Consider the following 27,442-nt stretch of genomic DNA (forward strand, 5'->3'; position numbering starts at 1 on the left):
GGGGGCCTAGGCTGACACGTTAGATTAGAGCGGGGGGCCTAGGCTGACACGTTAGATTAGAGCGGGGGGCCTAGGCTGACACGTTAGATTAGAGCGGGAGGCCTAGGCTGACACGTTAGATTAGAGCAGGGGGGGGCCCTAGGCTGACACGTTAGATTAGAGCGGGGGGGCCTAGGCTGACACGTGAGATTAGAGCGGGGGGCCTAGGCTGACACGTTAGATTAGGGCGGGGGGCCTAGGCTGACACGTTAGATTAGGGCGGGGGGCCTAGGCTGACACGTTAGATTAGAGCGGGGGGCCTAGGCTGACACGTGAGATTAGAGCGGGGGGCCTAGGCTGACACGTGAGATTAGAGCGGGGGGCCTAGGTTGACACGTTAGATTAGAGCGGGGGGGCCTAGGCTGACACGTTAGATTAGAGCGGGGGGGCCTAGGCTGACACGTTAGATTAGAGCGGGGGGGCCTAGGCTGACACGTTAGATTAGAGCAGGGGGGCCTAGGCTGACACGTTAGATTAGAGCGGGGGGGCCTAGGCTGACACGTTAGATTAGAGCGGGGGGGCCTAGGCTGACACGTCCCTATCTTATAGGGACAGTCCCAACATTTGGGGTTTTTTCTTCTACAGGCTCCTGTTACCGCTCACCCCCCGTCCCGTCCCGATTTTTCACACTTGCTGGCGCTTGGGCCCTGAGACGCTGTGGGTGTGAGCGGACACAGCCCGCCCCAGCGCGTGCGGCGGGCGCAGCGCACAGGCCCCGCAGAGCCCGTCGGCGGCTGCCCGCAGACTAGCTGGGGCTCCGGGGCGCGAGGCTCAGCCCTGTGCCGGGGAGAGGGGCAGGCGCCCGTGACCACAGGGCAGCTCCCGGAGCTAGTGACCGTTGGTCCCCAGGGGACGGCCCGCGCCGCGCCGCGCCGCCCGGCTGAGTGACGGGGGAAGGTGGAGTGGGAGGGGGCGGCTGGCTGCCGGCAGGAGCCTGGTTTGTGCTGGGTACAGCGCAGGGCAGGGCAGGAGCTCTGAGGTACGCAGGCACCACGGCCCAGCGACCGCCGGGCGGGGCGGGGCGGTGCCAGTCCAGTCCCGCCCGCCTCGCGCAACCACCAGCCCTGAGACTGAGTTTCAAATAACGGCGCGCGTCATTTCGCGCCAAAGGCCGGCGGCGGCAATTGGCTAATTGTCTTTACGTCATCATTCTGCGCGGATGGTGACATCATTCCCGCTTCCAGGCCGGTGGGCGTGGCTTGTGAGGCGGCGGGCTTGGATTTGGAGGGGCGGGGTGCGAGAGAAGGGGGCGGGGCTTTGTGCCGCCAGTTGGCCGAGCACCGCGCCAGGGAGAGGCGGGACGTGTGATTGTCGGCGGGGTGGAGCCGGCCAAGGGGGCGGGGTCTACGGCTGCTCAGGGGGCGGGGCGGAGCGGGCCCGGGCGTGCGCGCGCGCGGTGCCGTGGGGCGGGGCTGAGCGGAGCCGAGCGGGGCCCGGGGCGGGCTGAGGCGCTGAGCAGCATGAATGAGGCCGAGGGCCTGCGGCAGCGCCGCGCCGTGCGACCCCAGGTCATCACGGAGGACACCCCGGCCCCGGAGGCCAAGGATGGCAGGTGTGGGCCGCACCCGGCACCCCTGGCTGGGGGGAGAGCGAGCTACCCTCGCGGAGAGGGAGGGCGCGAGTGGGCTGAGCTGGGGAGGAAGCGCGGACCTTGCTGAGGGGAGGGAGGAAGAACTGGGGTGAGTGGGGGGGAGAAGGGGAGGGAGGAAGAGCTGAAGTGGGGGAGGAGGCGAATGGGGGGAGGGAGGAAGAGTTGAAGTGAGTGGGGAGGGAGGGAGGAAGAGCTGGGGTGAGTGGGGGGGAGAAGGGGAGGGAGGAAGAGCTGAGGTGAGTGGGGAGGGAGGGAGGAAGAGCTGACGTGAGTAGGTGGGGGTGAGGGCGAATGAGGGGAGGGAGGAAGAGCTGACCTTGCTGAGGGAAGGGGGGGTGAGTGGGGCATGGTTTAGTTTTAGTGCACTGGAAAAGGGGGGTTGGGGCACTCTCTGTGTGGGTTAGTGACTGGGGGCAGTAGGGGCAGGGAGGAGGTGCTAGTGGCCATAGCCTGGCTTTGCACCTTGTGTTGGCTTGGGATACACTGTGGGGTGCTCATGCTTGGGTGTCTGGGGTCTTTACATGAAAAGGGGTGGCTGGACACTGAAGAGAGCTCTGGGGTGTATAAAGAACAGGAGTACTTGTGGCACCTTAGAGGCTAACAAATTTATTTGAGCATAAGCTTTTGTGGGCTACAGCCCCACTTCATTGGATATATAGGCAACATTGGCCTGGTGGAGTATTTCAAATGTCTTGTTTCTTAGGCCTCTCGTGGCACTTCATCCCCCTCATCCCTGGATCCCTTCTGGAGTAAATAGTTTTTATGCTACAGCTATTCCCCTTTTTGCAACATCTCTTGTTGGTGTTTTTCTTGGTCAACATTGCACTTGCTTTAGGGACCAGGGAATGTCAGACTTTCACTCTATATTTTGATCGGATAATCAAAATCTAAAGGTGGTGGGCTTTTCCTGTATTTTATACATCTAACAGATTTCTCTGGCAGAAGAGGTTTTTAATTGAGCGGTACTATTTTGTGCTTTTGAGTCTTTTAAGCCAAAACCTATTTTTAAAACAACACAAATACACATTAACCAGGCCAGAGTTACTCGTGCATTTCTGTGGGCCAAGTTCTGCTTTTGGTTGTACTTGTGTTGTCCTATTGACTGTGTTGAGGTTGCACAGATATATTCAATTCTTGCTCTGTACTGGATTTCTGTTTTCCAGCAGTGTAAGTTTACAGTTCATACTTAAGTTTGGGCTATATAATGCAATAGCTTTAAAAGGTTATTTCAACACAACTAGATTAAAGGATTCCATTTTAAACTATCCTCTTTTTTTAATTCAGTAAGCTTCATGTAAATCTGCATAACCATGGAATAAATTGCACATTTCTAATGATAATAGTTATAATTGATATGACTGGGGCAATTTTTACTTTCTAACTTTTTAATTGTTTTTTGTTTTGGATTTGACAGTGGGTGATTTGCACAGCCTTGGATTATATTTGTTTTCTGTTCCTCTTCATCCTGATGTCTTGCAATTATTTTTCCTCTTTCCTTTGTCATTCAGGTTAATCAGAAGGAAGTAGTTGCTACTGGTGGCTTTGTTTGTATATTACCCAATAGTATATGTGGCTGCCATGCTTCTCTAATTAGGAGCTCTGATCCTTCAGCTTGAGGGCCTATGGCACATCATCTGTCAGAGAGGTTCAGCAAGCTTTGCTGCCTTGGTAACCTGCCTCTTGCTGCCTCAACAGTTCCTGGCTGAAGAGAACTTGGCTGCAAGGACTGGTTGTTTAACCAGTTTTTCCAGGTATCGGGAGGTGCCGGCCAGGCTCAGTTACTTTGACAACTTCTTTTTCCTGCCTTGATATGTCCTGCACTAGTCCAGTGGCTGGGACCACTTGTTGCACCAATGTCCCTCCTCCTGTGTTGACACTGTTCTGAAATGGAAGAAATATTAGGGATGGTTGCTTTGGTAACCTGTCATGATACTTCCTGCACCAAGATCATGAGCCAGCTTCAGCAGCCCCCTCTTCCTGGCTTGGTACAAAGGCGCCATCTGCCAAGGCTCTCCTTTCTTATTTTAAAATAAAATTTACTTTTTCAGTAATATGATAGGATACATTTATGGAGTGCTCTTGAGCTCAAGTGAACTTCATATAAAGGAAAACAGACACACTGATTTCTTTCAACCAACAATGTCTAACGAAAAAGCAACTATAGAGAGTTGCATGTATTTTTTTCCAACATCTCAGTTGTAGATCTATCTTGAATAGCCTGGGATGTTTATGGATATGTACTCTGCCCACCAGTTACAAAAGGGCTGTGATTCATTTATGATGTGTTTTGTATTTTGCTTTTATCTTAGATGGCAAGTGTAAACTAGCTCAGAGTTTTGTTGGAAAAAGGAGTGAAGTGGCACTGCCTTTAGCAAAATAATTTTCAGTCCCATTCAGCACCTGTCCAGCTAGGCAGAATTGGTTAGGACACAGCAGAATCTTTCACCCATCAGATTCTATCTGATCTTTTTTTTCCTTCTTCTAGAAGTATCTCTCTGCCTCTTCTTGCTGGAAACTTTATCTGTCCTTTAGGATTCTAGAGCCAGCTTTAGAGCCAGGATTCCAGATATGTTGGCTTCTTGAGGTCTAATCTTATCTTAGAATTCACATCTTGCTTATCAAAATTAGTACATTTTAACTCCAGTGATTCACCTTATTGCCCACTGTTCGGAATATAGAAAGTTGTCTGTATTCTGTCTTTCCCTTTTTTTTTTTAAAAGAGATTAGCAGCTTCTGTCAGCTCAAGGAGCAGAAAAAGCCTGCACAAGGCCAGTAGCTTGTTGTCTTGGAATGTGAGGTTTCAAGTCCTTTTTGCACCCTTTCTTTGTCTTTTGTCCATTGTTTAGTTGGGGTCAGAAATGTAACCTTTATCCTGGAAAGCAAGATTTAACTGAAGTTTAAGCGGGCTTCAGCAGCTGAGTTTCAGTTTTCTCTCTGATGCTCACTTTTTCTTAAGTAGTTTTCAGCTGTTATAAAGAGGTTTTGGTTGAAGCTCTTAGCTCAGAGTAATTTCTGACAGTTCTGAAGATATTGAGCCTTTATCTTTTGAGATGTGATAAGAGATGTGAAGCTTGGTTAACTGATATATAGAGATAAGAGGCCAACTTTAATCAGGACCCATGCCTCCCCTTTATTCTCTGCTCCCACCTTTCAATTCCAAGGCTGCTGGTGTTGGAGTGCCCTGGAAGCTGGTGTTGAAGCTTCTGAGGTGCAAGTTCTAAACATGGTAATTGTTGCAGGGCCAGCAGATGCTTGACTTGAAGGAGATGAAGAAATTGGTTTAAGGCAGTTCCCAAAATGGCTCAGTTTAGGTGGTGGTGATTGGATATGGGGCTTGGTGCTGTAATGCAGCTGAGGAAGATGGAGGAACTGGTATGGGGAATGCCATTGTACCTCCCTGAGTTACCCAGAAGCATGAGGGGGCTGGTGCAGGTGCAAAGGAAGGGAGAGTGGAGCAATTGCTACCAATAACACACAGCTTCAGATGAATGGTTTTAAAATGCAGAAGATAACTGGCAGGAGGGGGACACCCATAGAGTGGTCCTCTTGGAAAGCATCTGAACTGTGAAAGAGCACTAAAGGGTTAATCTTCATGGCAACAACCAAAGCAGTGATAATGGCACATTTGGCCTGATCTCTGACTGCTGCCCTGGGACAGCCTTGTGCCAAGTATCATGGACTCAGTCTGGCTCAGCGCTATCGCAAGTAGTCTGCTGCCTACAGCTCAGTATGTGCTGGAAGGGCCTGCTACGTGCTGTGCCCATTCTGAATGAGCAGCTACCAGGCAGTGCCTGCCTAGAGTGGCCAGGTTCAACACAACAATAGATCCTGTCAGTTGCAGTCAGAACTGGGTTGCCAACAATGATGCCTTTGCAAAAGGAAAATGACCAGCTGCGTGCTCAAATTTGTGAATGCTTACACACAAATAGGAACAAATTCAATTCTACTTAGATTTTTCACATAGGGATCAACACTAATAATCCCCAAAATTGCCTGGTGTCAGCACCTTGTGTATGTGCTCACTGCCTAGTGGTCCCAGTGATATTTGTACACAGGGCGGAGACATACATTTCTCCCCTATTTGGATGATTGGCTGATCAAGGACAATACCTTGGAAAGGTTCCAAGGATTAATGCATACCATCACAAGGTACTGTTGCTGTTGGTTTAATGGATACTGCAAGGAGATTGGGTATATGCTAATGGCTGTTTTAGAGAGCAGCTGAAAGTCTCAGTGGCTGCCTTTCCAATTCAAACCACAAATGCTCCAAAAATCTTTGCATTTCTCTTCTCTGGAAGCTGTCTGTGTCATGGAGCTTGTTACAGTCAAAAACAGTGTATGCAAGAACCATTCCCAAGAGATGACCCTGTTTGCATCGAGGAAGGTTGTGCAGCCCTGGTGTGCTTGCACAGAAAAGCAGTGTATATTTTCCTTCCTATCTGGGCTATGTAAATATGTAAAATCTAATCCATTTCAGGACTTCAGTGACCCTGACAGGTCCCTCTACTCAGTCTTGAATTTTCTCTGACGCTTGGGGATAATTCATGACTTTTACACCTTTCAACTCCACAGAAGAGTTCTGGCCAACTTCAGAGAGCAACAGACTGTCACGATCATGATCTTTTTCAAGAGTGAGGAAAACGGTTCTCATGGTAAATTTGGAGAACACAGGCTACTATCAGCAGATGGGCTGCCTTACTATATCTGCCGGAAGTCTGTTGTACTCCCAGGGTGAAATTCTGCAACTGGGTTTGGGAAGGTACTCTATCTGTATTGTTTTCTGAGCGGCATGATCAGCTTGCTATTCACACACTCTCAGTTTTAAACTTGTTACTGTAGAGTTCAGTGTCTTGTTTCATGTTTTGATGGATATTGTGTCCTGCATAGGTGAATTGAAGGGTTTATTTATATTCACCTTTGTGATGCGCTGTACCTTGAGGGAACACCCTACACCCCCATGTTCATCTTTATAAAATGATTGCGTAGTATCCAGTGCGAAGTTTGTCATGTTGGGTGTCTTCAAAAGGCTCATGACGCACTGAACATGGCTGTTATAATGATGTCATAGTAATTGTTACAGTAATGTTATAGGTTATAATTTCATGTATGTAGTTATGAGGCTGAAAACGTATCCTCATGGTTTTAAAATAAGCCCAGGCAAAAACTCCAGGAGCAGAGAGGTAGTTCTCATCAAGGCAGATATGGGACAAACCCAACCCAGCCTCACAGGAACAAAAGACGCTGGCCTGGGAAGCAACAAAAGAATCTCTTAGACTCTCAAGTGAGTCACCCCCCTTCCTTTGGTCAGTTTGGAAGTGCAATGAGGTAATGCTCACCTGACTCTGAAAGAGGAAGAGGAACAAAGCCAAGAGGGAAGAAAGGACATGATAAAAGGGAGAGACATTTGCCATGCTCTCTCCCAGCTACATCTACAGACACCACACCGAGCGATTGAAGTGTTGATCAAAGGGGAGAGCCTGACTGAAGAGCAACCAACCAGTCTGTGGTGAGAAGCATGTAAGTTTGTAGGGGCACTGGAAGTGTTAAGATCAGCTTAGAATGCGTTTTGCTTTTATTTCATCTGAACAAATCTGACTCATTATGCTTTGACTTATAATCACTTAAAATCTATCTTTCATAGTTAATAAATCTGTTTGTTTGTTCTACCTGAAGTAGTATGTTTGGTTTGAAGCATGGCAGAGACTCCCCTTGGGAAAACAAACCTGGTACATATCAATTTCTTTGTTAAATTGATGAACTAATATAAAATTGCAGCGTCCAGCAGGCATAACTGGACACTGCAATACGGTGGTTCCTAGGGTTGTGTTTGGGACTGGAGATATTGGCTGGTGTCATATGGTTGCAAGTAGCTGGGAGCAGCTTACATTCCAGAGGCTGTGCGTGAACAGCCCAGGAGTGGGGTTCTCACAGCAGAGCAGGGTAAGGCTGGCTCCCAGAGTCAGAGATTGGCGTGACCTAGCAGATCACCCGTCTAGGTAATACCAGAGGGGAACATCACACCCCTATATTATGAGTTTCGAGTTAAGGCTTCTTAAATTAAGAAAGTGTTTATTTTAAAGTACTTCAGTATCTCTTTTGCTCCAGTTACTTGAGATAACTTATTCTTGGCAGCAATATTAGCTACTGGAATAGGAGTTTCCAGACTGGACTCAAAGTTAATTTAGAAGGTAGATGGTAGTCTATCCATATTTATTTCTAATGCATGGATACTCTAGTTATGATGCATTGTATACATACAATACTGTACTCAAATAGATGACAGACCTGATTTTATGCTGGCTACATGATTTAGCAGTTGGTTGAACATGAAGAGAAGTGTGTGTAGTGGGGGTGAAGCAGAAAGAAGTGGGCTTTTCAAAAAGAAAATTTTGTAATGAGAATTCTTAAAATCTTAAAGTTGTGTTTATGCTGTAATCGTAACTTGTTTTTGTATATGGCAGTGCTTACAGCAGTAAGGTGTTCCGTGTGACCTTCATGATTTTGGCTGTGTCTTTAATTATTCCCTTGCTTGGAGCAATGGTTCTCCTGGAATGTCCAATAGACCCTCAACCTCTAAGGTGAGCTGTGTTTTTTGTTTTAACTGAATTTTATTGCAAGGTAACTTAATACTGATTTTATGTTGGTGGATAAAATTTAGTCAACTTTTATGAAGTTACTGAGGGCTTATTTACACTTCAAAATTAGGTAAACTATATTTAGGTCGACCTACAGCCACCACAGTAGTTCAGTCAGCTGTTGGTGTCCTTACTGTCCTCCTTCTGTCGGTGGTGTATGTCCTCCCCAGGCGTGCTTGCACCAGCTGAAGTGGGGGTACTGATAGCCATGTGGGGCTCACAGCTGCAACCGTTCACCCCCCGCCCCATGCCTGAAGGTGACAGCCTGGGGCGGGACTCAGTTTCACAGAGTTTTTATAGATTTTGTTTAGTATCAAGCAGTAGCGTGCAGAAGCAGAATTAGGGGTCCGTTTGTTGTAAGCCCTAGACAAAGGCCATGGTCTCTGTCCCAAAGTGCTACAATCCAAGGCTGTAGTCCAGCAGTCAGATCTGCTGCAGTTTGGAGTTTTATGCCTGCATGGAGTTTTACTGACGTCAGTGGGGAACCACATTGAACACAGACCCCCTGTGGATCAGATAGCAATATTCTTAGGCTCATACTCTGCAAACTTGTTTACTAGATTTTTAAAAAACCACCCTCAAAGCCAAACTAATTATCACTGCTCTGCTAATGCTGTACTTAAATGTATCTAGATTATTTTAACAGAAATTGGAATTCTCTACCGTCCCAGTTGCTACTAAGCACATCAGTCAGGCTTATAGGCTCCAATGCTTCAAAGCTTATTCATGTAAGTAAATGTAACCTACTGGTCAGTGTGTGTTACTTGGGCCCCCTCTGTTCCCAATCCACAGAGGCCGAGAGTCTGTTATGGTCCCAGTCAGAAAGCATAGCTCTTTAGCTCAGACTTTTAGCTATGGAGATCCTGGTTAAGACCCTAGTGTTGCCAAGATTGCAGCTGCCACATAACTACACATGTACGTTCAGTGGAGAGACTACTCATGTGTAAATAAGCACAGAATCAGGGTTGAAAGGAGGTGTTTGTCACAATTATTAAGGCTCTTTCAGGAGTAGAGAATATAATTCTCTAGGATGAATTCTCTCTCCTACTGGCATCAAACCTACAATCAGATCTGTGTGGGTTCAAGCATCCATCTGCATGGATCCAGTTGAAGGTTTGGGGCCATAATAACTGGGACAGTAGTTTATCAACTAGCTAAGTAGCAACATTGAATTTAATTTTATTTCAACTATTTAAGACTGCTGAACCACATCTTTGAAACTGACTTGTATTTAAATGAACATCAAGACGCTGGTGTTGTAAAACTCTTATTTCCTAAGACTTGATGCAGGCTAGAGCTGATATATTGCATCAGAAAAGTCTGCTGATGTCCAGGAAAATGAAATACACTGTTTCAAAAACGGCTGTCATGTTTGCACTCTAATTGGCAACCTGGAAAAATTGCTCAACTTTTTGCTCAAGAGCATTTGACTTTGTACCTATTCTGTGATAAAATCATGAGACCTGCATTTTGATTTTACAGCTTCAAAGAACCTCCCCTCCTGACTGGTGTGTTAAAGCCAAATATTAAGTTGCGACAGGCAGAGAGGATATTTGAAAACCAACTTATTGGACCCGAATCCATTGCCAATATTGGTGGTAAGTACTGGAAAGCTGTGGGGATTTAGGGTGGCTTTTTGACTATTGCTTCTGTGCTAAGAGTTTGATTCAGCTACATATCTCTTGGATACCAAATTGTGCAGACTTCCATGTGTCTTCAATTTAATATTGTCTTGGGTCAGCAACCAACAACTCAGAGCTACATATCTCCATGTAGCCCCTTTCCCAGAAGTAAGTCATTTAGGCCTGGTCTACACTGAGTGGGGATCGATCAAAGAAACGCAACTTCAGCTATGAGAATAACGTAGCTGAAGTCGACATACCTTAGATTGACTTACTTTGCATCCTTGCGGCACAGGATCGAGGGCTGCCGCTTCCCTATTGACTCCACTTCCGCCTGTTGTCCTGGTGGAGTTTCGGAGTCGATGGGGAGCACGTTTGGGATCGATGTATCTCGTCTAGATGAGACACAATACATTGATCCCCGATAGATCGATCACTACCTGCCAATGCGGCGGATAGTATAGACATACCCCTAGATCTCACAAGACATCCTTACCCTTCTGGAACATGGCTTTTAATGACGTCAAGGTCCTAACTGTAGAAACTATTGTTCCGATATTCACTTGTAGTAACTTTTTTAATTAGGTTTCAGTGGTTATAAAGCCTTTTTAAATATCCACCCGTATGATTATGTAATTGAGTTTCTCAGAGTATTAAGCTTTATTTAAATAAAATAAAACATACTGTCAATAAATTGTATTGGTAAATCAGACTCCTAAACATTGAAGTTTACTACTACTGTACACAACCATTGGAGGTGCTTTTAAATAAATATGTCCCATTACACAGAAAGCCCCTACTAGCTCTACACTGTCTCCTACTGAGCAGCTTCTTATCAGAAGGGCCAGACTCAAGTGGCATTGGAGGCACTGTGCCCATTTCTTAGGAAAGTGCCTTTGTGACAGGTGAATTTTGCAGTGTGCCCTGAAAGTGGTGAGATTCAGGCCTAGCTATAGAATCAGGTCCTTATGTTTCAGTGCTAACAGTAAACGAAGAGCTGGAGCTGCAGTTTTCTATCTGAGACAGTGTCTCTGCGGTTTCCTTTAAAGGTGGAATTGATTAGTAACAGTATATTTAGCTCAGTTCTTGCTGCCATTTTTCCTGGTTAACTAGAAAGATATATTAAAGCCCTAGTTATCTTTAACCTTATCAGGAAGGTGCCCAGTAAATCATTACCAGAGTCCTTGTTCTCTAATTTCTGCTGCTGCTGCCTGGCTCCACAAATGTGTGTTGAAGTGTTTAGTCAAAGTATGGATGCTGTCTGCTGCTTCTCAGTTAGTCTTTCAGATTCTATTCTCTAGGTGGTAGTTGCAAGAAGATTACGGGACTTCAGATGGCTGAAATCTCTGACCTGGCTGGAAGTTTGGAACTTTTCTAGGAAATAGAAGCTGTTCCTTCCTTCATGATCAAAATAGTTTTTCCTCTTACAGTTTTGGAGTAAACCATTACACTTTCAAGCACCTAAACTGGAGGTTTAAAAGCCCAAACAGTTTAGCAATTCTTCTAACCCACAATCTATGTACTTTTAAAGAATTATGGCAAAGTTCAGAGAGGGGCTTGAGCTCATCATGGCGTATTAAGAACTAATTTGTCCCATTGCTGTCATGTGACTTCGCTACATTTTTGGTTTTGATTGACGTAGTTCAAGGAATGAATCCAGCACTGAAGTTATCTTTTCACAGATCAGGTACAGCCTAAACAGTATCAGTGTAATAAACATGCCTGCTTGAGTGTTTCAGACCTGAAGGAACCATTTCTAGCATGAGGGGATAATTCAGTTGGTGGCATCCCTGTTGAAAGTAGTAACAAGGTTGACTTATATGGTGGTGTCTGAGTCTTTTTTTGGTGATGTGGAATTCTGCTCACTGAGATGAGGCCACAGAACCATCGCTAATGTCCATGGTCAGATTCAAACCAGCGACCTGGTCTGAGACTCAACTCCTCCTGTTTGTTTGAATGAATCCAGCTTAGCTAGTTGGGTGATTTAATTGCCTGGACTTACTTCAGTTGAAGTACAAGAATAAATAGGGAAGAATGTATCTTTAACTAAATGTGTTCAAAGTGCATTAGTTTTGTGTGGGAGGGAATGTGGGCTCGATGCTGACATTTGTGTTACATCTTTATAAAAAGATTTTGTATATTACAGCAGTTTTGTAGCCAAGCTAATAATACTGTTTGTTTATGCAGATGTGCTGTTTACTGGCACAGCTGACGGAAAGATTCTAAAAATTGAAGATGGGGAAATAAAAACGTTAGCCAGACTTGGCCACGGTCCATGCAGTAAGTAAATAATGATTCTTGACCATTACACACTTTTATCATTCAGTTGAAAAATCCATGGGATAATTTTGTAATGATTTATAAGCTAGCACTGAATCTTGCTCTCTTCTGCAAGTGCACATCTTCACATATTTCACAGCATAGTGCACATGTGCAGTAGCTGGATTTTAGCTGACAGTAGCGTGTCCATGCTTAGTTGACATGTATGCTCAATATTTCCTTGATTTCGTAGGCTACGTTGATGATTTCTCATTGAACGTCATGTACCCCAACATGTTAAACTAATGTTCATGAGAATATTAACAGTATGTACGTGACAATATGCCTCTCTCATGATCTTTCACAAAGTCAGTGGAAGCTGTATATATTTATAACCTTTGTTAGTGAGGCCTCTTCAGTTCAAAAGCCTCACTTTAGGTTTCTAGGTCTGAAAATCTTGGCTAACATCCCTTGCACCCGTGGATACTTGTAAACAACAGTAATGGAGCCGCAGCATATTGTAAGCATTATTATAGTATTGCAGTAGCCCTGCATCAATAGTATATTTCACTTCTGATTTTTGCCTGTATAGACATAGCCAAAGAGAGCACAGCTTGCATTTATGGTTTGGCTGTCAGATTTCATGTCCACATGTAGCTGCTTGCATGGTTACAGTAAGACTTATTTAAGAGCATTCAAATGCTTCTATAATATCTGGTGAGAACGCTTTGACAATGATGACAAATTAGATCTGCCCTTCTGTAATACAAGACAAGACTGTATGTGGCTCTTGAGTATGGGTGTGGGCTGGGGGAATACCAGGAGCATGTATTCTCCCTTTTTCCTGCTCATCTTCATACAGCCTGTATATAGCCCAGGCAGTACTGCATTCTTTGTGGTTTGGGGAAACTGAAGAACTGCACTGTTCCATCTCCCTGGGGTGTATGACAGCAAAAGAGGCAGCGAGGAGGTTGGACCATGCGCTTAACCCCCTGCTCCACATGGGAAAGTGGGCTGTGCCCCTTGAAGGTGTAGTAGTGAGCATGCTTACCTGTGTACCAGAGACTTTTTCAGGGGGAGAGATGCCTCACTGTGCTCCCTTGGGCCACTGGAGCGCCTCCCCTTACTCTGGGATATACCAAAATGGCATGAACTAGCTCTCAATTTATAGAAACTTGAGAAGAGAGAAAATGTCTTGGAACTATAGGCAAAAGGGTCAGTTCTTCTGTCATCAAGGCAGAGAAGTAGGAGTCCATACAGCTTAATTTGCAGCTCTTTCAGAAGCTATATGAAAGACGAAGGTGCTGCTCAGCCTTTTTTACCATTAGAGATTATATGTGTGTGTTCTTTATAAAGATTGTTTGTGTAGAAAACAAATAACAGCTTGCCCTGGCTCCCTTGGCCAAAGTCTCTTCTCTGCTTTGTTATGAAGGCTATGCTTTGCCAGTTATCCACCTGCTTGCTGTCATCCTTTCCAAATACGTTTGCATCTCAGTAATGCTGCGCGCAGTTTGTGAAGAACTTAGTCTTCAGGATTAAAGGAACTTTATACTGTGACTGTTATCTATAAAACTCTGAAATAGTTATGATTTTTTTTTGTAATTTCTGAAGAGTTTGAGATTTGGAGACATAAGAATCTTAGCTACACCTAAATATTTTAATCTCCATCAGTTAAACAAGTTTTCATCTTTTCCCCTTCTTTTGGGTAGATAGGACACATTGTTTGAAGGAGGAATGCGGAAATAGTTGCATAAATTAGAATTGCTATATATTAAGCAAGATGAAGGTGATCAGCATGTAATTACTTGAATTATTTTTTCCTTGTTACCTTTTCCCTGTATTTTTAAAAATCTGATACCCATCATATGAAATAGACCCAGGTTAGAAGCATACAATTGCATGTTCAGTAAGGCATAGAACTGCACAATTACATGTTGGGTGAGGCATGCGTTTGTGAATTTAAAATCCCCCTCCCCCCTTTTTCTTGGTAATTGGGCTAGTTGCATGTTACCTAAATGTGCTGTAGTGCCTACTTTAAAGTGCTTAATTTGTAAGCAGGGCTCTGAGAGTCTGAGTTAAACCCCCAGTCTTAAGGGAGTTCAGAGTTAGGTTTGCAACAAACTTTCTCTCTCAATGCTGTACTTGGTGGGGTGGGGGACTGTTTTAAGGTATGTCTACGCTGCCGTCAGGAGGTGCAATTGCAGTCTACGTATGTATATTCAAACTAGCTTTGATTGAGCTAGCTTGCTAAAAAATAGCAGTGGTACAGGCTGGAATCCCAGGTGAGATTATATTTGGGGGGCTAGCCTATTCTGCTGCTGTTACATTGTTACTTTTAGTGAGCTAGCTCCATCAAAGGTGGATTAGATTGATGTCTATATGTGCTATCCTGACTGCAATGTAGACATACCCATACGAAATATGAGTGAGAATTCTCTGCAATACCTGGACACAGTGTGATGAAGGATGCCGTTACAGCTCTTTTGCTCAACACCCTTGCTTTTGTTTGTTTTAGCCTTTCTACATCACTTACATCCTCAGCTGGTGTAAATGGCACAGCTCCATTGCTGTCAATGGAACTATGTCGCTATACATCAATAGAGTTGTCAGTTATACCAGGTAAGGATCTGGCCCAATATGTAATTTCCTTTCATAGTAAAACTAAGGACTAAAAACACAGCCCAAAGAATAGTCAGGCAGCTGTTTTCCAGCCTGTGCCAGGAAATTTGGGGGACGTTTTGAAGTGCATTTAAACTCTCCCAAAGCTCGATACCCACTGATAATCTTAATGGAATCTCTGCATAAATCCTTGACTATTACTGTTGTGCTACTATCTAGTTGACATTATCTATGGAGGTTTAGCAAACAAATTTTGTTACTTCTGCAGTAGATTGAGAGATGACTCAAACAATGATTGAGATATTTCCATGGTAGCATTGCTGTTAGAGTAGATAAGTAGAAGAGGTCCCAGGTTAAACGTTAAACAGCAGCAACCACCTTATGGACATTTTTTGAAAAACAAATTGAATAAAATATATAGTGTGACTCTCACTTGTAATAGTTTTCCTCCATCTTTTATTAGAAGGGAAACTTGAGGCACGTGCCAAATATCCTCTGGCACACTCCTTCTTTGTTATCGACAACCTTTTCAGTGTTGTTTGAAGGTGACTAAGTGAATACCAGTTATTACTAACACAGTACTAGTGCCACACTTGTCTTTGTTATTTGTCAGCTAATGTAGTAGTTGAGTTTGCAGTTGCCATTGTAACTTATACTATGATTTCAACTGTATATACATATGAAACCACTATAGTCAATGGCTAAGCCATGTATATACAGCAAACGCAGTAGTGCTAAATATCTGCTTTGAAAACACAGATCTTTACTGCCTGTTCTAAGGGAGAATTTCTGTTAGCTGTCAAAGTATTGAGGTTAGGGCTGGTTGGGGGAAAGTCTTTTTTGTTTTTTATTATTTTCAGCAGAAATTTTTGACTTTTTATTAGAAAACCAGAGTACTTTTGGTTTGGGGTTTTCTGACTAAAATATGTCAAACACTTTTGAGAACAGCCACTTTCTGTGTCAATATTTGTTTAATCAAAATTCCAAACTTCCATCAAAACAAAATTTTTTAAAAATATTCAACCACCCCTACTTAGCGTAGGTATGTTTTTTGCTAGGCCTGTCAGTAGAGGGCAGTGTTAACGCTAACCTTCCAGCAGCTCTGATTCATTGATCATTAAAATTCATTTCGCGGTGGAAAAATGAGAGCATTATATGTTTATAAGTGTGGTGGTGGGAAGCTGGCAATATAGTCTTGTTGTTATATTTGAACTTTCTTTGCTGGAGTGGCTTCAATACCTTTATATGCAAACTGCTCTGCCTATAAAACAGCTGTAAAATTGTCTCAAAAGGAACCAGGGAAGATGAGCCCACCTGCGGGAGACCCCTTGGCATCAGAGTTGGGCCAACTAATACCCTGTTTGTGGCAGATGCGTATTACGGAATATATGAAATTGATACTGTCACAGGTATGGTTCTCCTTCTCCTTCTCCTCCTCCTCCTCCTCCTCCCTGCCCCACCCTGCCCCCGGGCTATGGGCACTGAGTTTTGAGTCAGGCAGCTTGGCTTCTGTTTCTGTCTCTACTTGACTTTTGTGGCTTTGGCCCAGTCACTTTTTGCCATTGCATGCTTCTGTGTTTCCGTCACCATAAAGAGGGCTACCAATGCTTACCTTTTGGAAAGCACTTAACTTCAACCCAGTGCTTTTTATCCATAGAGCTGAGTGCTTTATTTAGCTAAACAAAGCATATTTAGCTGAAGTACTTCTATACCCCCCCCCATTACCATAGTATCTGAGCATTTTACAATCCTTAATGTATTTATCCTTGCATCCCCCTTGCCCCCAACATGAGATAGGGAAGTACTATTATTCACATTTTACAGATGGGGACCTGAGGCAGAGAGGCTAAGTAACTTGCCCAAGGTCACACTGGGGGTCTGTGGCAGAACAAGCTCTTGAACCTCGTTCCAGGCTAGTGCCCTAAGTATTAGACAGTTCTCCCCCACAGAGCCAACTCCAGGATAGTGCAGTGGTCTGCTTGCATGGATCCAATTGCAGGATCAGGGCCTAAGTGTATACTTTAAATGAAAATACATTTTTAAAAGCTTTTACAGTGTATGGCTCTCTACAATATGAAGCATCTTCTATGTAAAAGTTTTTCAGTGATACTAGTTTTACCTTGTATTTCAGTCAATATTGCCCCCCATTAACATTTTTCATCATTACCATTTCTGTGCAGGCCATGGATGTGGATTGATACAATGTCAGATGCTGATACCTTAAAATTTTACACATACAAATGGTGTATAACATTGACAGCTGCTCTTCTGAGGATAGAAAAGATACTGGGCCAATTTAACACCTAACTGAATGTGTTAGGGTTCAGATTATTGGAACGGCAGGATAAAAGATGGGCAGATTTATTTATTTTATTTATTTTTTGTAATCAGGTGACGTGAAAATGCTATTATCAACCAGTGAACCAGTTGAGGATCACAAATTGTCCTTTGTGAATGACCTCACATTGACTCGGGACGGGAGGAAAATCTTCTTCACAGACTCCAGCAGTAAATGGCAAAGGAGGGATTATTCATTCTTGGTTATGGAAGGCACAGATGATGGACGGCAAGTATCTACGTACAGCAATCCATCTACTCTACAGCAGATCAAACCAATAGGAATAGCCAGGACAGCTTAGTTGGGTTTAAAAACCCTTTGAGTCTTTATAAACCATGCAGATAATGCTGCTCTGAAAATGGCAAGGGGGCATATGTGGAAGAAACTGGCACATGCAGAAATGAAACAAATGTAAGAGATTTCCTCCTCTTTCAAAAAGCCTATTTGTGTAAATCTTCTCTAGTGGAATGTGCTTTTTAAAATTAAAAGAATTAACTTTTTTTTTTACCCAAATTCTGTCATGGACAATTGTCTAGCAACCTTAAAAAGCTGATGTATTTCTGCCCCACTCTTCAGGTCATAAATAAATAAACTTAAATGTGCCCTGAGTGCTCTGCTTTTTCTCAAATTCTTTGTGCATAAAACCTGGAGGAATAAGAGGAAGGGAAATGCCTGGCAAAGCAAATGGCAACTGAGCAAACTGTCTTATCCAACTTCACTTAAGTACACGTGTAATGTTCTGTCTTTAGCCTGCTTGAATATGACACTGTGACAAAAGAAGTGAAAGTCTTAATGGTAGGACTGAGGTTTCCGAATGGAGTCCAGCTCTCTCCTGCTGAAGATTTTGTGTTGGTAGCAGAAACGACCTTAGCTAGAATAAGGAGGTGAGTGAGACACTTGGGGATATCTTACTTTGTCAAATGACTTTAAATTGATTTACCTTCTATTCTATATAGGTTTTTATACCAGCCTCATCACTATCTGAGCCCTTTCCTGTAGTGCATTAAGCAATGCGACTATACAGCATAAAAGAAAATCTTGGGCCAAATACTTCCCTGACTTACAACTCATGCAACCCTATTGACTTCAAGTAGGGCTTCACAGGGTGTAGTCAAGGCAGATTTTAGTCTTTTGTGCATGGTTCTATCTAGGTATTTGATTCCCATCGCTGGGCATAGGAGTGCCTCGGTCATTAGGGGAATAGACCGAATCCCTACCCTGACCTCAAAGTGCACAAACACTGCATTAGTATCCAATTTCACCCCAGTTTAGCTGTATTGGTAACTCAAAAGCATAATAACCCAACACGAACCTTAGCAGTAACCCTCCTTCCTGTGTCTGGCTGTCGCTAGGGTTTCCATCCAGAGCCTCTTCTGTTCTTGGTTCTTGCTTCTCTTTAGGCAGCTGCCCCCACTTAGCTTTTAATCCAGCTGGAGTTAACAAGCTTTGTGTCATGCAATGGCCCTGCCTACATTAGAGACATTTTTGAAAAAATTCCTGCAGTTGTTAACCCTGGTGCAGCTTTCTCTGGTCCAGGTCTACTGGGGTTCTGGAGGGAAATCAGTGGAAATGGGTCAACAGCTGCTGACACTGTTCTGTGCACACTGTCAATTAATTTGGCCTGCTCAGAGCAAATCTAAGCAATGTGGTGTTTAAAACAGTCCCTGCAGCTGGTGGTCCATCTCCATGAAGGCTGTCAATACTGGTGGGATAAACAGTAAGGGTGGGGAACTTTTAAAATCTCCTGAGTGTGAATAGGATAGGAACTGGTAGGATTTCAGTAGCTCTCTGCAGAGTTTGAATACCTATTAACAGTGTGATTCAGCAGAACATCCTTGCCACTCTGCAAAATGGACACACAACAATATCATTGTCTTTCTCTGCCCTCCAGTCAGCAGGGACTGGTCTCTGTTTTGTGTTGTGGTGTTTTTTTTAGCATTAAGAAGAAAAGATTAATATTCTTGCCTTCTGGTCACAATAAAGTGTGAGCTAAAGTCAAAACTATTGTGACACTGGTGGGGAAAAAGGGAATGCAGAGTTCAAAAAGTGTGCTTGGTAAAGGTTTCAGAGGTTTTTCAGGCTTCAGACTATTTAACCTAACTTCCAGTTTGCCACAGAGCATCTGCTTTACTTACACAAGCAGCTGAAATTCAAATAGACATTATTTCTGATCTATCTTTATTTCTTTGAAATTAAAACTTAGTTGACCCCAGATGGGAGAAAAGGCTCATACAAGTTAAGGGGGACTGTAAAACTTGAGTCAATTAATTCTTCACTCTAGTCGGTGCTCTCACCCCATTTTTTCCTCTACCATAGTTCATAGGGTAGATGTGACAGACTGTAGCACCATATCTTTTTATCTTTTTTATGAGTAAACTGAGTTGAATTGCTCAGTCCCACAATTTATATAAATGATGTGGGGCAAATTCTGCTGCTATACCAGAGATCAGCAATAACTCCATAGAAGGCAATGGAGTTACTCTGCTTTTATATTAGCCATCAGAATATGTCCCACTAACTCTTACAATGTCAGTGATATTGCAGCTGTGCTACAATGATCTTGGTATCTCAGGTATCAGAAGGGTAGCCGTGTTAGTCTGGATCTATAAAAGCAGCAAAGAATCCTGTGACACCTTATAGACTAACAGGTGTTTTGGAGCATGAGCTTTCATGGGTGAATACCCACTTCGTCGGATGCATCTGACGAAGTGGGTATTCACCCACGAAAGCTCATGCTCCAAAACGTCTATTAGCCTATAAAGTACCACAGGATTCTTTGCTGCTTTTGGTATTTCAGCTAAATCATTGCATATTTGGCTTCCCAGACCAGACTCCTAATCCATTTATGGCTTTACTTTGATCTCTGTCTACACCATAAAGGTTAGCTAACATCTTTTAGAGAGACTAAATCTTCCTCTGAGGTTTTCAGTAGCAAGGCGAAAAACTCCTATTCTACCCAGTTTTTTCCTTCACTGGAGACATCTGATTTACAATCTTTTCCTTTCATCAGCTGGACCCTTGTGCATGGTGGCACAAGCTGTAGTCATTGCTAGGTGCATATCAGACAGAAGAATGTGGTCATACTGTACTTCACTCTGCTAGCAGTAAGAAAAGCTGTTTTTTAGTAGAAAATATATTGAACTTATGTTTATTGTATGAACTTCGTTTAGGTTAAGAGGATGTCCTGATTATCCTGTTGTGATTTTACAGATACTATGTCTCTGGATTAATGAAAGGTGGAGCAGATATGTTTGTAGAAAATATGCCCGGCTTTCCAGATAATATCCGGTTAAGCAGCTCTGGGGGATACTGGGTAGCCATGTCAGCTGTTCGACCCAATCCTGGATTTTCTTTGGTGGATTTTATATCTGAAAAACCATGGATTAAAAGAATAATATTTAAGGTAAATGTATTTAAGATAAAGGGAAAAACAGTTTACTACTTTATTTAAAGAAAAGAAAATGCTTTGTTTTCGCTCTTTTTCACTGGAAGATATCATGGTGCTGTGATTAAAGCTGCAGGTAAGCCACATGATGCTAGTTGGAGGCGTCATCCACATTTTTTATAGTTAGCAAAACTAAGGCTTGCTCTTACCATTAGGAAGTACACAATTTTCAAATGGAAAGGCAGGCTTTCAAATCCACTGTGTCTTTTAACTATACATTTATTTTCTTTTGTATTATCAAACTCTCAGCCTCACTGGTGTATCAACATAAGGTGTTGGCATTTGATTACCTTTTATTAAAATCAAATTACAAAATATTCCGTCAACATCACTTTAAGAATTCTTGATCCTCAGACATTTTAACAGGCATTCTTTAAAAAAAAAAAAAAAATAGAATTAGCCCCAAATTTCTCTTTCATAAAAACATCAGTCTTGACTAACAGGCATTTAAGATGGAAATGACAGTTCAGTTAAACTCTCTGTTGCCATGCTGTGTTAAAACTTTTTTTTTTAATTTCTGAGTGCAGTAAAAGAATATCAACAGAGAGCCAGGCTTGGGGACCAAGTCACAAATAAGCAGCACTGTTGAGAGCTATACAAAATCTGTTTGATTTTTGGCCACTGGCATCAACCACATCATGAAATTGTGTGAGAACACTAGTGCCTTGTGCATCAGTGTCATGCTGAGTAAATCCTAGAGTTCCACATTGGAGTGAATTTTCTATCAAACATGCTTTTACAGATGACTTTTCAGTGCTCTTAAGATGTTAAATCTATGCAGTTAACTTTCACCTGAAATCTGAAGGCTTATTTTGTTCACTGATTACTGCCAAGGTTTGGCATGATCCTGGATTGCTTTGAAATATATGATAGTGTATGTAATTCATGGTTAGATAACTATACGACAACTTACTCTTCTGTTTTTTCTTTTTAGCTGCTAAGTCAAGAAACTGTGATAAAGTTTGTGCCCAAGTATAGCCTTGTCGTTGAACTTAGCGAAACTGGATCCTACAAAAGAAGCTTTCATGATCCCAATGGAATGGTGGTGACTTATGTTAGTGAGGCACATGAACACAATGGATATCTTTACCTGGGCTCCTTCAGGTCTCCGTTTATTTGCAGACTTAACCTGGAGCATGTATAACTGTCCGTACAAAATGAAATGCCATTGTTATCCTGAAACATTCTAGAATTGTAAAAAGAAGATTGCAGCAATGTTTGGCCGAGAGAGAGATGGAAATGCATCCATTATGTGCAGCAGGGAAATCCTATGCTACTATGTTGCTATAGGAAAATGTGTATGGTTTGCTGTATTTGTCCTCTTTTTTTGCTTTAACTACTTCATGTTTTTAAAATGACATGCATAAAATTAATGTCCATAGGGAGTAAAGAGACAAGTAAATACAACCAAATGCTTTTGTTAAACAAAACCTGTTGCACTCATTACAATCACAAAGTTGCTTCTCTTAATTTTGAGCTGTCTTAAAGGCATCTGTCAACTTTTAATAGGCGTTGAGTTCAAGATATTACACTGGATATAGGTAAATGGTTTTAGTGAAGTAATAACTGTATTGAAAAGAGGATGTCTTGCATGTGTTTACGTCCAATTTAGATCCTACTCTGTAGGCATGGTTTAAAAAAAAAATTATGCACATTCACATGTCATACCATACTTCAGTGTTAGATTCAGTAACCACCAGAACATGCCTAGAAATCTAGTCACATCAGTTAGATTTCTTCAATTCAATCTATCTAATGAGAATATGAAACTATACTTGACTGTTAAGTGACATAAAATATTTTACCTGTGATATTTTGTCTGTGAATGCTCTTTCTTATAGTATTGTAGTTACTTGACAATGATGGTAGTTATATTTTATACACTATTAAACAGAACATTGGTTCAACTGGGTTTTAAATAGTGTATTTACATTACTGTTCATTATGTGGGGGTAGTGCCTTTTATGTGCTCTGCTGCACTTCTCAAACAAAGGATGAAATAGTGTTTACTTGATTGTTATGCTGAGAGATACAATATCACAGGCATATACTGCAAATTATTTCATTGTGCTTGCCTTTCACTCTGGTTTGACAGGGCTGAGTTAACAAAAACTAAGCATCTTTTAGCTCATGCCAGTAGTATTCACATGTGGCAGTTAGAGTGCAACATTTCAGTGCGCTTTGAAATTTACACCATGTGGTGCGCATGATGGAACAGTGTAGACAAGCCCAGATTTTCTGTTTAAAGTTAAATTTTCAGTCCATCCGACAGATCTGCATGTCCTTTGTGATTGGCTTGAACACTGGTATTCCAGATCATGGCTCAGGGTGTGGTTTGGTGCAAATTTGTGAGGTTGTTTACTCAAGGGTTTCCTGAGACACATCTCCCCAAAGAAAGACCTGTGTTTTGAAACTCCAAAATTCTCAACAATTGCTTGTGCAGATGGGGGATTGGTGGTGGAAGGGAGGATCCACGTGAAATGTGGATCACTGGTATCCCTGCAGGGGTGATTGTCCGGCACCAAGAACAAAGCATAAAATAAAAAAAATAGTTTCCTTTTGGCTTTATGGAGCAACCACTGGATTGTTGTGTGCTGAGCTTGACTCATAGCCACTCAAGCATGCTGTGCAGACCCAGAGTACGTCTACGTATCGAGCTGGAGGTGTGACTCCCAGCTCAAGAAGACATACCTGTGCTAGCTTTGATCAAGGTAACGTGCCAACAGTAGAGAAGCAGTGGAAGGGGCTACCCGCTCCAAGAATAGACCCATTGAAAACCATGAGCATGTAGTTGGGGTGGCAAGCGGCTCACATTGCCATTACTTTTACCCATACTAGTTCTGACCAAGCTAGCATGCTGTATGTCCTTCAACTTAGTCACATCTCCAGCTCAAAGAGTAGGATATGTCCTGGTTGGCTACCAGGGGAATGGGTCTAGGAGCTATGCTCTGTAGTTATGAAGTCTGACTCTTTACTTTGTTCTCTCCAGGCCTCCTGGTATGTTCAGAAGGGGCAGGATCGGGGCAGAATTGATAGCTGCACAAATTCCAATGGAAGTGATTTGAACTTCCAGGCAACATCTTGGTTCTCTCTGAGCTGTGTATGAAACACAGTAGTTTCAAAGTTAACACTTACCCCATCTCCTCTGCTGTTTTTTGGACAAGGGATTGGAATATAGAGAAGTGTAAATGGGAAGGAGAGATTAAATATAACAGGACTAGAAACAGAATTGCTTGTGGAGGTGGTGTGTCTGGACTCTGTCCCAGAGAAATGGCTATTCATTCAATGGAGCTAATGGACTAGGGTGATCCTTCTCTATACTGAGAAAAAGGGTAGGTGAAGTAATATCTTTTATTGGACCAACTTCTGCTGACGGAGGGGACAAGCTTTTGAAATACACAGAGTTCTTCAGATGTAGATATTAAGCCTTTATGCTTTAGCTTGGCAAGAAAACTAAAATCATGAGCACATAATCCTGCACAATTTACTTAGATGGTGTAAAATCTGCCTGTCCAGGCTCTGAGAGCAAGTATAATATAGGTTAATTTTTTTAAGAGTGTTCAAACACATCAAAATTTGATGCGTAAAGTATGGATCACATTATGGTACATGGTATTAATGTAATAAGCAATGTGTCAGATGACCGCAGTCTATCTCACCAAGCCATCATGGATTCTGTTTTTTATTGAGTGGTGATCAGGGCCCCATTGTACACATAGTAATGGGCAGTCCTTGCCCTGAAGATCCTACAATCCATATAGACCAGATGGACAAAGGAAGTTATTAGCCTCATGTGAAGATTGGCCAAGGTCACACATAAGTCTGATAGCTAGGAATAGAACTCAGATCTCCTGGGTCCCTGTCCACGGCCTTAACAATAAGGCCTTCTTTCCTCTCTCTATGTAATGTCACTCTGCTACTGTTGACCACTTCTGAAAGGCAGACACCTACAGCAGCACACTGCAATCATGTTTTTTAGGAAATGAAGTAGAGAATAACTTATTTCTGTTACCAGCTCTGTAGGCCATGTTTAAAGTTCTACTAACCAAAGGACATACTCTAATGCTCCAATGGGTATTAAGGTATCCAGTTGTTTACATCCTTTGTTGATATGTAGGATCATGTGGAGACAGTTTGTTATATGGATTTCAAATTCTTGGCCTTGTGCCTTTAAGTACTGCTCATCTTACAGAAGCTGTCCCCAGCTGGCTCCTCTGGCAATAGAGGTGTCTAGGTCAGAACCTCAGGAGCTTGGATATTCTTAAAAATGGAAATACAGTGCATTCTGCTTAGCAAAAACTTACCACATATACTCATTCATAAGCTGAATGTTTGGTAAAAAAGTGACACATCAAAGAACGGGGGTTGGCTTATAAACGGGTCTACACCAAAATTTGATGATTTTAAACTCTATGGAATCATTGAATTGAATATCTAATACATTGTTGTTTTGTTTACCTGGAGCATCTGCAGGCATGGAGCCCCTCGGCTCCCTGTGGCTGCGGTTTGATGTTCCCAGCCAATAGGAGCTGCGGGAAGTGGCACACCACTTCCCGCAGCTCCCATTGGCTGGGAACGGGACACTGGGAGCTGAGGGGCTCCGTGCCTGTGAATGCTCCAGGTAAACAAAATGTCCAGGCCCACTAGCGGCTTACCCTAACAGGCTGGGAGCCAGAGTCTGCCAACCCCTGAAATGTAGGGTTGGCTTATGAAAGGGTCACATAGTTTTTGCTATTTTTACCTAACCATCTTGGAGGGTCGGCTTATAAGCAAATGGGCTAATGAACAAGTATATACGGTATTCAGAAGTTGCCAGGGAGCACCAGGGAGCTTTATGGGGCTGCTGTTAAGGACATAAGTGCTGCAACATGCCTTCACGGGCTGCAAACCTGCCTGTGGCTGGTGCTCAGCAAAGTCCATCACTTCCCCCGGCTGCTGCCTAAGAAGAAATCCCTGGGACGAGCTGAGCCAGACCCCTGTTTCAGGGAAGGGTGCAGCCCAGTGAGCACAGGAATGCGTGGCGTGTGATTCTGCTGCTTCCTGATTGTGTACTTCCAGTTGCAAATGAGGTGTGTGGTTGACTGTTTAATTCGTAAGGTTTCTACTATAATAAGAGTTTAAAGTGAAAGTAGTGGAGAAATCTCTTTAGAAGGGTTAAGAGAAAATATGAATTAACGGTGGGATCATATTGCAAGCAAAATATAAGAATGTGCAAAGAGCTCGCTTGATGAAACAAAAGCAAGAGTCTGTTTTCCCTCATGAGATCTGGTGGTGGAATGAGAAAGTTTGAGAGACCATGAAAGAAAAGAAAAAGCATTTTAAAATTCTGGCAAACGACACCCAAACGGCAAGATCTTCAGGAGTATAAAAAAGCCAAAAACATAGCAAAGAATGAAGTTGCAGCTGCTAAGCCTAAAGCCATAGAAGGCTTATCTGTCCATCTTGAAACAAAGGAAGGTGAGAGAGAAAAATATAGACTGGCAAAGACCCTTGAAAATAACCAAAGGGACTGACTGGTGGCATTAGTTCTAGAAGAAGTTGAAGCAGCATTGAGCAACATGAAATAAGAAAGCTTTTGGCTCAGATGACATACCAGCAGAAGTATGGAAATACCTGGGGCAAGTAGGCAGGAACATATGTGCACAAGTGTTTAATGTCATCATGAGGACTGAGAAGATGCCTGATATCTGGAGAATACATTAGTACCAATATTTAAGAGAAGAGACATACGTGGCTGTGGTAACTACCATGGCATTATAATCAAGTCACACAAAGCTTTGGGAGAAAGTTATTGATAAGAGACTATGAAGCGAAGTAACGGTCAGGGACAATCGGTTTGGATTTGTGCTAGGCAAGTCAAGAATGGATGCTATCTTTGCATTAAAATTGCCTGTGGAAAAAATATAAAGTGCAGCTGAGTCAGAAGCAGAGTCATGAGTTATTGCATAGTGCTCAGCAAACGTACGTAGAGCGGTCCAAGCCGTGGCTCTACGTATTTCAATGATGGGAGCATTTTTGAGAAAGGCTGTAGAGATGGAAATAGACCCCAGAGAGTGAGTTTGTATTTCTGAAGGTGGTTGGAGGTTACAAGAGTGGTAACAACAACTAATGCAGCCAGATACCTGCTTGGAAAGTCTTTGTTTAGATACTGTGGACCCTTCTGACCTATCTGCCACAGAGACCAAATAATTTGGGAGTGTTTTTCCTGTCAAGATAGAAGGCCAGGATTCTCCTGATATAGTGTGTGTCAGGTGAGGTTTAAGGTGGAAAATCTGAAGGTGAATAGGTTGGTCAATATGGAACTCAGAATTTTTTTTTCTTGTTCGTCATATCCCACTTTGGATGCATAGGTACACAATGTTTAGGGGGCCATTTTCAAGAGCAAGCTTAACTGAAATTATCCTGTCACACCCTGTCCGCAACCATCACACATTCCTGCATCACTGTGTCTAAACCTTTACCAGCTCTGTTTCTCGTATTTGACATACCATAGTACAGTAGCTTGTAGACTTCCTTAGTGTATTTGGCCTTGGCTCGTTTCCAGGTGGTCTCCTGAATGCAGGCAGTCTGCGCTTTCCTTTCATCAGTGACTGAGACAGTCTTATTTTCTGGACTCTTCTTTGACTGCATGCATGCAAAATGATGCAGTAGCCTTTGCAATATGCACTCAGATGAGGTGCTACCCATGCCTTCTGGGGAACACCCTAGCTCATTGAAAGACTGTGTTCTTTAGATTTCTTCGCCTTCCATCAAAATCAGAATGAAATGTTACAATCAAAATGTTTGATTGATTTAGAAACAACTTTTTGTGGGGAGGAGGGGGGATTGTTTTGGAGGAAACACATTTTTTGGTTTTGTTCTGCTTTGGAAGAGATTTTTTGAAATCATGGACTT

General features: G+C 42.9%; 1 protein-coding gene across 3 annotated transcripts; it reads left to right on the plus strand.

The window, feature by feature from the left end:
* The first annotated feature begins 1,444 nt into the window (after positions 1 to 1,444).
* Positions 1,445 to 22,467, plus strand: APMAP (adipocyte plasma membrane associated protein). Of its 3 annotated transcripts, none has more exons than XM_050951221.1 (9): positions 1,445 to 1,591; positions 8,092 to 8,208; positions 9,748 to 9,863; positions 12,075 to 12,167; positions 16,058 to 16,174; positions 17,157 to 17,331; positions 17,853 to 17,987; positions 20,314 to 20,506; positions 21,483 to 22,467. In XM_050951221.1, the coding sequence occupies exons 1-9, from the start codon at positions 1,500 to 1,502 to the stop codon at positions 21,690 to 21,692; spliced, it is 1,248 nt and encodes a 415-aa protein (XP_050807178.1). In that variant the 5' UTR covers positions 1,445 to 1,499; the 3' UTR covers positions 21,693 to 22,467. The 3 variants fall into 3 exon arrangements, with proteins under 3 accessions (XP_050807178.1, XP_050807179.1, XP_050807180.1); XM_050951222.1 differs by lacking the exon at positions 1,445 to 1,591 and adding an exon at positions 2,702 to 7,147; XM_050951223.1 differs by lacking the exon at positions 1,445 to 1,591 and adding an exon at positions 8,899 to 8,993 and having other exon boundaries at positions 8,115 to 8,208.
* The last annotated feature ends 4,975 nt before the right edge of the window (positions 22,468 to 27,442 follow it).

Source organism: Gopherus flavomarginatus, chromosome 4, assembly GCF_025201925.1.
Source record: "Gopherus flavomarginatus isolate rGopFla2 chromosome 4, rGopFla2.mat.asm, whole genome shotgun sequence".
NCBI lineage: Eukaryota > Metazoa > Chordata > Testudines > Testudinidae > Gopherus > Gopherus flavomarginatus.